This window comes from Diorhabda carinulata, chromosome X, assembly GCF_026250575.1.
Source record: "Diorhabda carinulata isolate Delta chromosome X, icDioCari1.1, whole genome shotgun sequence".
In the NCBI taxonomy this organism is placed as follows: Eukaryota; Metazoa; Arthropoda; class Insecta; order Coleoptera; family Chrysomelidae; genus Diorhabda; species Diorhabda carinulata.
Genome location: NC_079472.1, coordinates 17,962,151 through 17,973,134, shown reverse-complemented (window position 1 = coordinate 17,973,134; position 10,984 = coordinate 17,962,151). Strand labels below are relative to the sequence as shown.

Genomic DNA, 10,984 nt, shown 5'->3' with positions numbered 1-10,984 from the left:
TTTCTAAGAAATGAAAATTTCACAATCTGAAGCCATGGAAAAGTGAGAACTAGGTTTCAAAGCAGCGAAGAATAATTTTCTTCACAATTCTTTGTATTTTTACAGGAAATACCAATGTAATAATTCTGAACACCATAAATCATTATTTATAAAATTTGACAATTTAATTGGACTAAGCTTACAAAATTAAAACGAAAAAAAAAGCTTTTGTTAACAATATTCATCATAGTCATTATTAAAAGTTCGAGACAATGACCAATAAAAAATCATTATAAACTTCGAGACAATATTACTGCGAAAAGCTAATTGGCATCCTAGTTTTCATATTTCACTGCTCCACATTTTTTATATAATCTTTGTGACAAATTCTTATTTTCACCGTTTGGGGTTTCATTTTTAATATCAAAAATCATTTTTCACTGTTGGCTTTCAATTTTGAATTTTGTTTGAGTCTGGACAATATTTTTCACTGTTTGGATTGCTAGGTTTTATTTTTAATACCCAGGATTAGTGTCATTAGTTGTGGAAACTGTTTGGCATCCTAGTTTTTTAATTTTTCACTGCTTTAATTAAATTAAATTGTCTTCTTTTTATAAACCGGTGCATCTTTATGAAAAATTCTTATTTTCACTGTTTGGGGCTTCATTTTCAATATCAAAAATCATTTTTCACTGTTGATTTTCAATTTTGAATCCCTTCCGGAATACAAAATTATGTGATAACATCTGGAAGACTATTTTTCATTGTTCAGATTCCTAGTTTGAGTTTTCAATGCTCAGAATTATTATTATCATTAGTTGTGAAACTTGTTTGGCATCCTAGTTTTTTATTTTTCAATGCTCAGGATTATTAAGTTGATTTTTTAGAAACTAGTAGATCTACAAATTTCTCATCCACTGTCAGGTTTTATTATTTTTATTTTTAATTGTCCAGTTTGGGGAAAAATCTGGAGAATTATCATTGTTATTAGTTGTGTGGGAAAACTATTATATTTGGAAGGAGACTCTGCACTTTTTGGGATTATTAAATTGTTATATTTTTCAGTTCTCGCGAAAACATAATAAAAGACATATTTTTTAAGTAGGTACCATTTTGTGATTCCGCTGTTGCAACCCCAAGGTCAGCGTTCCGCACATGCGCGCTGTTTACCTACATCTCTTGTCTACGCACTGTCGCCATTACAGTCTGATTCTTCATTGAGTACGTTGTTTACTGGGTGTTTAGATGCCTCCGACAATTGTGAGTTCTGCCGATTGTGAAGTACGGGCTGTTATACGATTTCTTAGTGCTAAAGGCGTAAAACTGATCGATATTCATCGTGAGATCTGTGAAGTTTACAGACAAAATATTATGAGTGATGGAATGGTAAGGAAATGGGTGAGAGCATTTAAAGATAGCCGCACAAATGTGCATGATGAAGAACGGAGTGGGCGTCCTTCGGTCGTTAATGAAGATTTGGTGCAGAAAGTGGACGAAAAGGACAGAGAAAAGAGACGCTTTACAATTTCATCTTTATGCGACTACTTTCCTAAATATTCTCGAAGTGTTTTGTATCGCATTGTGACCGACAACTTGAAATACCGGAAATTGTGTTCACGTTGGGTTCCAAAAATGTTGACACCCAACGTTTAGGCAGTGCTTTGACTTTCCTTGAGCGGTAGCACAATGAAGGTGAAGACCAAATATCCATGGAATGGCGACATTCATTCAAAATCTGTGTCGTGCAATCAAGAACAAAAGACGTGGCAAGTTGAGTAAGGGTATCGTTTTGCTGCATGACAATGTCCGTTCGCTTTGGCTAATCAGACCAAAGATCTCATCAAATCTTTACAATGGGAAACTCTAGATCATCCTCCCTACAGCCCTGATCTGGCGCCCAGCGACTACCATTTGTTCCTGCACTTGAACACCTGGGCGGTCAAGACGATAACGAAGTCAAAACAGTTGTGATACAGTGGTTAACAAGTCAGGCGGCAGAATTTTATGAAGAGGGTATTCAAAAACTGGTGCCACGTTATGACAAGTGCCTCAATATTCACGGAAATTATGTAGAAAAGTAGATTAAGGTACAGGCTTTCATGTAAACATAAAATTATTGCGATATCTTTGCACTTCTTTTTTTAATTCCAAAACGGTACTTACTTAAAAAATATGCCTCGTATATTGCATCCTAGTTTTCAATATTTCTGCTTCTTTGAATGGTGGACAAAATTTTTGTTCCCTAAAGGAAGATTTATGCTATTTATGTCATAAAGTTGTGTTGAACAGGATTTAGAAAAAAAATATAGATCTAATATTGAACAATCATTTTTATTATAGAAGCGATTATCACAAATGACAATTTTTTTTTAAAGAAGTTAGAACGTCATTTTACAAAAGAAGGGACACAAAATATAAATAAAAAATGAAATTAGTTAAATAGCATATAATAATAATAATAAAAAAGATTTCAAGTGACGGAGAATCGTTGTCAAAAATAAACACTATTCAATTTTATTTTATTTCGATACGTGGTTAAAACGAAACTCTCAACTTATGAACTAAAAAATTGATTGACTAAATCTTTGACTGCTTCAAATATATAAAAAATAATAATCAGTCAGCACCATTATACTTTCAGGAGATTCTTCTCCCCATACTTTTCCGCATTCATACACTTTATACAGACTCATAAGAATTATTTTATTTATATTCTTAAACTAAAGTAAATCTCTACATCTTCCAAAGGCTGTCGAAGAGAAAATACAACACATATATACAACAGACTTAAAAACAAAGAGAAAACGAGAAAAATGCATGTACATAAAAAAGCGAGGGCCTTATATATTGTAGTTCGAGATTTTTTTTATTAAAGCGTTAAAAACCACCACCCAATTTTTCCCTTGTCTGTATAAAAACACTGGTTACTTGCAGCCTATGGAAAAGATAGTCGGGAACGTGTAACTACTGCTCGTAATATCTCCTTCTGTCAACAACGTCAAAACTCCGTCGATAAAATAGAGATTTGTACGAATGTTTGAATGGCAGTTAATGTTGTAGGTACACGTTCCCAAAGTTTATTTAATATTCGCTATTTTCGTTCGTAATAGAAGCACTTCTTTTTCGGCAGTATTTCTATGAGTAGCATTTTGGACGGATTCAAGAAGTAATCTGTCTATTACGAACCAAATTTACAATAACGGACGATTTCGAGTATTTTATATATTTTTTAGTAGTATTATTTCCTTATGTGAGGTAGTCTGGGCTTGGTTCTGCCATTGGTTCCGGTGTTGTGAATAGTGGATTCGGAAATTCTGGCGGATGTGGTAGTGGTCCTGTCGATTTAGGCCTGCGACGATAAGCCATCAACCAACAAGACACAGCAACGGCTACAGCAACCAAGGCCAGCAGGGCAGTGATGATCAAGGCAATGATGAAACCTATCATAGAGACGCAAATATCTTCCGCTCTTTGAGCATTTGCAGCTGAAATGAAATATTAAATTTATCTCCAAAATCAGAATTTAATATATTTCCAAATATACAGAAGTAATGAAAAGACAACGCTTAAACACGGGAATTTACTTCAAGTTGAATCTTTTTCTACTACCGTGTGTAGTTTGGACACAATTTCGAGTGCGACAAACTTTTACTTTACGCACTGGTACATAAAGAAACATACTTTAAGCACTAGTGCGTAAAAAACATAAAAATATACAGAAAGTAATAAAATGACAACTCTAAAACACGGGAATTTATTTTAAGTTAAGTTGAATCAAAAATTACTTTGCCTATTACCGTGTGTACTTTAGATACAATTTCGAATGAGTAAAACTTTACTTTACGCACTAGTACATAAAAAAACATACTTTAAGAGGTAGTGCATAAAAAACGTATTATTAAGGTCTTCGTAGTGTAGTGAGTAGAGTACGAGGCCCACATGCGTGAGGTCCCAGGTTCAATTTTTCTATTTATGTAGTAATAATCATTTTTAGTTAGCATTCATACATGCCGAAGAGAAGAGATGATAAATATTAATAGCACAAATTCGTCTGTTGCTTTGTAAATTTCTTCGAATTTTATGATACAAGTGCGATCACATTAAAAAATACTTTTGTTGAAAACAGAATCATAAACATATATTTGTGAGAAAATTTTATATATATATATATATATATATATATATATATATATATATATATATATATATATATATATATATATATATATGCCACGAGAACATTTTACGAGTAATTTCTGATTTTTTTAGTATTTTTAGTGTTTTTCTTGGCTTTTACTGAAGCAGGTTTTGAGTTATATTGCACGCAATTTCAGGAGCACTGCAATCAGATTCTTCTACAATGTTTATTTAGTTTCGCAATCAGCGTTTTATCAATCAATGTAATGTCGTATGCGGAATCAAATCACGATTGCGACAGTTGTCGATTAATTACTACACCAGAAGCATGCCATCTCAGCTATCGGATTGCAAGAACGAGGAGCGATCAGATGGGATGGAATTTTATACGAAAATGACAACTTACCGGTTTGTGGATCGGGATATTTCTCTTCCCGTCTTTCTAATGTTAATATGGCGTTAGATTGTATGGTTACTTCTTCTCTAAGCTGCCCGGATAAAAGATCTCCACTTGCGGCTAAATCAGTATCGTTTTCTTCGTTATCAGTTGATCTCTTTCTTCTTCCAAACGCGTTATAACCTCGACAATTGACCTATAAACGTTATAATTGTCATAAATATGTTACATAAGTTTTGTCAAATCACAACTTTCAATGAAAACAGCCTTTTTCATATATTTCCAACCGATGATAACAATTTGATATCTGAAATAGACTACATAATTTTACAAACAAGCAGCTCGCGAAATGGGTTCTTAGACCAGCCCTGTCCAGGTACAATGGAAATTTGGAAATCGGCGAATTCGCGCGGCGACTTTGAACTGTTTCTTTATAAATGGCGAAAGCTTCTTTGATGTGTCCTTTTAGAACTTTTTATTATAGCAGGCGAGTCATTTACAGTATTTCTTCTAAATAATTTCTAGGAAAGGCAGAAAATTTATTTATTATATCCTTGGATTTCCATTTACTCCGTTTGCTCATTTTTTAGTGGACGATGTTTCAAGATGCCATTTCAAGGTAGTTTACTACAAAACATATCGATGTTTATCGGCTAGACAAAAAAAATTATTGATGAACGAGAAGCGACATTAATTTCCAGTTCCGCTTTTTCAGGAATTTATCTTTTCGAGTATTTTATTCGACTAATACTTACCGGTTGACATTTTCCAAAGCACACCCTAATATTACATTGGAATCTGATATTATCGCTACTAGGGAACTTGAAAGCGTTAAAACTAGCCAATAAACTCTGCGTATCCGGATTATAATCCCATTCTCCAAATATCGTTGGATCGGTAGCGCAACCGTTTTCATCGGTAACGATATATTCGTTTTCTATTGAATCCTCCATAGTTTTAGCAACACAACTTCTAGCAAAACCTCCGTATATCGAACCGGGTTGCACCTCAACTTGAAGCATTAGATTATCACCGATTTCGGCGGCGTTAATTTCTTCTCCTGTAGGTGTTACTATCTTCATTAGACACGTCGGTGGTGGACCTGTATTGGCGATAGTTCCGGCTGTAGTTAACATGGAAACATTGAATCCTAAAGTGACGTTTTGCTCGCCCGTGTGATAAACGCACTTGATATGATAAGCTTGAGCTTTGTAGGTCACCAATTTTAGATGTTTCTGTATCACCAAAACGAAACTTGCTTCACCCTGTAAGAAAAAGACATATAAATTTCACCAGCCATTGACATTGCACCACATATTAACATTATTTGAATCTTTCTAACTTCAAAGTGAGGGATACTTACGTTGAGATGTATGAGTCCACATTCACCGAAATGTACTTTGAAATATTCGATACGTTCTCCCGTTTCATTAGTAACAACCCTTCGGCATTTCTCGTCCTTACTGTGACCTTTAACGTACAAGACCCCATCAAAGTCCAGTTCGGTAAGACTGATTTCCACTTGAATACCATCGGATAGACAATTGACGGTGAGATCTGGTTTCTTAAAGAATTTGATGACAGAAGTTTGATCTAAAAAATTAATTTGTTCATTTCCCGTTACGAAATTTTTTGATAACAAGTACTTACTGCACATTATTTCGGCATCGCCCGTATATCCAGTTATACATTGACATTTTCCAACGTGATTTGTGGCATTACAGAAAGCGTTTACCCCGCAATGCGTCAATCTACAAGCGTCTTCGCACGTTTTCGTTATTTGATTGCAGTATTTGTGATCGGGGCAATCGTCGTCAGTTTCGCAATTCGGTCCAGCGTCCGGTACACAGTTTCCTGTTTTATCGAAATGATAACCGAGTTCTAACGGACAGACGCAATTACCACGCTCGTCTATAATAAGTCCTTTTTCTAAAGCGCAGACGCAATGACCACGCTCGTTAACTTTGAGACCTTTATCGGTCGGACAAGGAACGCATTCGTAGTTTTCGTTGAGTGCTAGATTTGGAGCACACTCGCAACGACCGTCGGGTGTTTGTACGTAGCCTTTGTCTTCTCTACATACCGCAACTGTGAAAAGTGGAAAATGAAAATAAGATAAGTCGTATTATTAACAAAATTACTATTTAAAATGTTTAAAATATCTTATAAATACCTGGATTACATCGTACAGCGGCATTTCCTTGATAACCAGGTAAACAGATGCATACCATCGTTCTAACCGGTCTCGTATCTAGCACGGTACAATCGGCGTTGATGCCGCAAGGTTCTGTAGCGTTACAAGGGTTAACACATTCAAATCCGATACAAGCGAATTGCGTAGGACAATCAGAATCGACTCTACATTTCTCCTCTCTTCTAATACAACCCATCTTTCCATCGCTAATCGTTCCAGGTGGGCAAATACATTCTACAACGTGATTATAAACTTTACATTCAGACAAAGATTGAGAATCGCACGGATTGGCTACGGCGCACGGTAATTCGCATTTGTTGTTTATACAAGCGCGATTCGTGGGACAATCCGTATCTGTTCTACAACCGACGACGCTACAAGATATTCTCGGATTACCCTGTAGACCTGGTGGACAGTCGCATACGGCGCGGTGGTTGTAGCCGTAGCATATTGCTTTGTCTCCACACGATGAACCATCTGCAGCGCATACTGGTATACATTTCCTAAAGCAAAAACGTTTATTTGTTATTTATATCGTTTTAATACAATAGGGTTTCATTTAATTAAAATTCTACTTACTTGTTGATGCAGGTGTGTTGTGGAGAACACTCGCTGTCGGCTCTACAGCCTACCTTGTGACATCCCAACTCCGGATTTCCATCGAAACCTTCTTCGCATGTACAAATTGGTTTGTGATTTTTGATTCTACATTCCGCGTTAGGTCCGCAATTACATGGTTCCTTGCAAATACCATTAAAGCAAGCTTTGTTCGATGGGCAGTCGCTGTCGCTGGCACAAGCTCCCTCTATGACGAGGTTACAAGTACCACTGCCGCTGCTTATATAACCAGGCGGACAAACACAAATCATCGTACGAACGGGGACGGTTCCTATTACTTGACATTCGGCCGGCCGTTTACATGGTTCCAAAACGGCGCACGGATCTTGACATTTGTTGTTCAGGCAAGCCAATCGAGACGGGCAATCTGAATCTTCCTTACATTCCGGTTGAGGCTCCGGTATACAATCAAAGTAAGGATTACCGACTAGACCTGGTGGACATCTACAAACTGCGAGATGGTTATGGACGCTGCATTCGGCTCTTGGCGAGCACGGATTATCGTATATGCATGGATTGATGCATTGGGCGTTTATACATTGTCTTTCGTTAGGACAATCGCTATTTGAAAGACAACCTATGACCGTACACCGTTCTAGTGGATTACCTCTATAGCCCGAAGCACATCTACATTCGGCTCTATTTTGATAAACGAAACATTCGGCATTGATTCCACAATTATCTTTTACTAGACATGGATTGATGCAGTTTCCATTGATACAAGCTTTCCCAGATGCGCATTCGGAATCGACTCTACATCCTACCGCGCGACATACAAGATTAGGATTCCCTTCGAAACCTTCTTTGCACGAACAAATAGCTCTGTGGTTTTGCACTCTGCAATCGGCGTTTGCACCACAATCGCAAGGGGTAGTACATAATCTGTTGATACAAGCTTCTTCATCTGAGCAGTCGCTGTCGCTGGTACAACCAGGAGGTATTGGTACAAGTACAGGGTGACATTCGCCGTTTTCGTTCGGTACCCATCCCTCAGGACAACTACATAACATTGTTCTCACTGGAACGGTGTCAGAAACGCTGCATTGGGCTGACGGATGACATGGAGATAAAATTTCGCATGGATTGACACATTCGTTTCGTATACAAGCTAATTTACTCGGACAGTCTTTGTCGTACTGACATTGCGGTTCTTTTTTGTCTTGTCTTGGTATGCAATACGATAAGGGATTGCCTTCTGGTAGATTTGGAGGGCAGTAGCATCCTGCTAGATGGTTGGTGACGTGACAAATGGCGTTTTGGGCACAAGGTGGTTCCACGATAGACGAACACGGATCTACACAACGTTGTTCCATACAAGCTCTATTATTCGGACAATCATTATCTACGTAACACTCTATCCTCTCGCATCTAATTAACGGGTTTCCTTCAAATCCTGACAGACATTTGCAAGTCGCTCTGTGATTTTTACCATAACATTCGGCATTTTTGGCGCAAGGATTTCCTAGTATGCAAGGATTGATGCACTGTCCGTTGTAACATTGTTTATCGTTGGAGCATTCGTTATCTGATTGACAACCTAATTTGACGCATCCTGATTGAGGGTTACCGGAAAATCCTGGTTTACAATAACATGTCGGATAATGGTTTATTACTTTACATTCCGCGTTTGGACCACAGTTGCACGGACTTGCGCAGATGCGATTGATGCAAGATTCGCTTCGAGAACAGTCAGAGTTTGATGTACATCCCACAGTCGGTCCAAGCGCTGAAAGAATATATAGAGATCAATAAAGTATTTGAAGCTATAATAGGTGAATTTTTATGGTAGATTATTAAGAAATACTAAAAATAGGATGGTGAAAAAATTTTACTTACGTGCTATACAGTCAACTAATGGATTTCCTTCGTAGTTTTCTGGGCATTTACATTCAGCTCGATGGTACCTCACTGAACAGAATGCAGTTCTGGCGCAAGGATTTTCGACTATACAAGGATTTATACATCGTTCGTTTTTACAAGTTCTGTCGAGAGTACAGTCGCTATCCCGATAACATTCCGGTTCTGGTACGGCTATTGGATGTTTAGGCACGTTCGCGCATTCGTAATGCGGGTTTCCTGTGTATCCAGGAGAACATGTACAAATCGCTTGGTGATTAGTGGAAGTGCAAAGTGCATTGACTCCGCAATTATCAACTCTGCACGCTTCTATACAGATACCGCCGATACATTTGTCGCTGTCTCTGCATTCGGAATCTATCACGCATTCTGGTTTCTGTGAAATCAATTTAACACATCGTCCTGTAGAATCAACTATAGTATCCGGTGGACATTGACACATTATCGTTCTTAAAGGAAGAGTGTCTAGTACCAGACATTCTTGATCGGCGCTACATACGTTTTCCGTTTTACAAGGATTCATACAGCGGCTGTTGACGCAAGCAGTTTGAGGTTGACACTCTGAATCAGAAGTACACGCCGGTTCCGGCGGTAGTAGACCAACGCATTTGATGAAAGGATTACCGGTAGTACCGGCAGGGCAACTACATTTTGGTTCGTGTCTTTGTCCGACGCATTGCGCGTTGTCTGCGCAAGTGTCTTCGTCACATACGGGTCGGCATACTCTGTTTAATCTGTCGCACGCTTCGTGGTCGGCGCAGTCTTCGTTGTAATGACATATACCGGTGATGCAGGATATTAATGGATTACCCTGCGTTCCTAAAGGACATCGACATTGTGCAATATGGCGCTCGACGATGCACTCTGCGCCGTTTCCGCATGACAATGATGAACATGGGTTTTGACAAATTTCGTGGATGCAAGCTTTGTCGTAAGGACAGTCTTGATGGGAAGTACATTCCGCTAGAAAAAAAAAATTAATTGATACGGTTTAAATAACTGTAGTAATCAGTTGGTTCTATGCTGAGGTAAATGACAAGCTAGAACGTGCACCAACTATGTAAAATTTCATTGTAATAATGAACCAAGTATTCACTAGATAGCAGTTCTATAGATAAGTGACTGATTGTTATTTTCTTTCAGAATACTACTGGACTAAGTCCAGGTGATCTTTGTTGCAGTGATTGTGAAAAGTTATTCAGTGATTGTGAAAAGTTATTAAGAAAAAAATCAGTGCTGAAACTGATGAGAGAAAGACAGCCGAATTAAAGGCAAAAAAAGTATTACACTTAAGGTGAGCAAAACAGAAAAGTTGCTGTGGAAGCCTCAGGAGAAAAAATATGTTTTCATTTTTCATCTTCAAAAGGCATTGCTTTTCCCCAAACACACAACTTCTATATTCGACTGAAAGAGAGATCTTTATGTCTACAATGTCTGGGATGAGACCTCTGGTCAAAAGAGTTCTCAAATTCTAATTTCATGACTTAGGAAATATCGCACGGTTTCCGTTGCGTTTGGATATGCCATTTCGTAAATTTACCCAAAATAAGTTGAAAATGGAGAATAAAATTTTTCGATAGCTCGCTTCGTTTTCGAGTATCGATACTTGAAGTTGGAAAAATTTGTTTTTATTTAATATTTGTATATATCAACCTAACATAACCCAACTTAACCTAACCTTTTTGTGGTTGAGTGCAAAAAGTTCAAAAATCGTGAATTTTTTACAGTCAAAATTGTCTAAAAAAATTTTTCTTCGCCTGAAGATTATTTTAGTTTTATTTTATTATTATTTTTTTTCTTAT

The 10,984-nt window shown here is 37.4% G+C and overlaps 1 protein-coding gene across 1 annotated transcript in view; it reads right to left on the bottom strand.

Annotated features, from left to right (window-relative positions):
* Window positions 1–2,291: 2,291 nt before the first annotated feature.
* LOC130900700 (uncharacterized) overlaps window positions 2,292–10,984 on the bottom strand; it is a 254,210-nt gene continuing 245,517 nt past the window's right edge. The window contains 8 exon segments of the mRNA XM_057811483.1: window positions 2,292–3,464; window positions 4,523–4,709; window positions 5,269–5,778; window positions 5,877–6,106; window positions 6,164–6,601; window positions 6,687–7,210; window positions 7,287–9,051; window positions 9,162–10,145. Of these exon segments, the coding sequence (XP_057667466.1) occupies window positions 3,226–3,464; window positions 4,523–4,709; window positions 5,269–5,778; window positions 5,877–6,106; window positions 6,164–6,601; window positions 6,687–7,210; window positions 7,287–9,051; window positions 9,162–10,145 (4,877 nt within the window). The 3' untranslated portion in view covers window positions 2,292–3,225.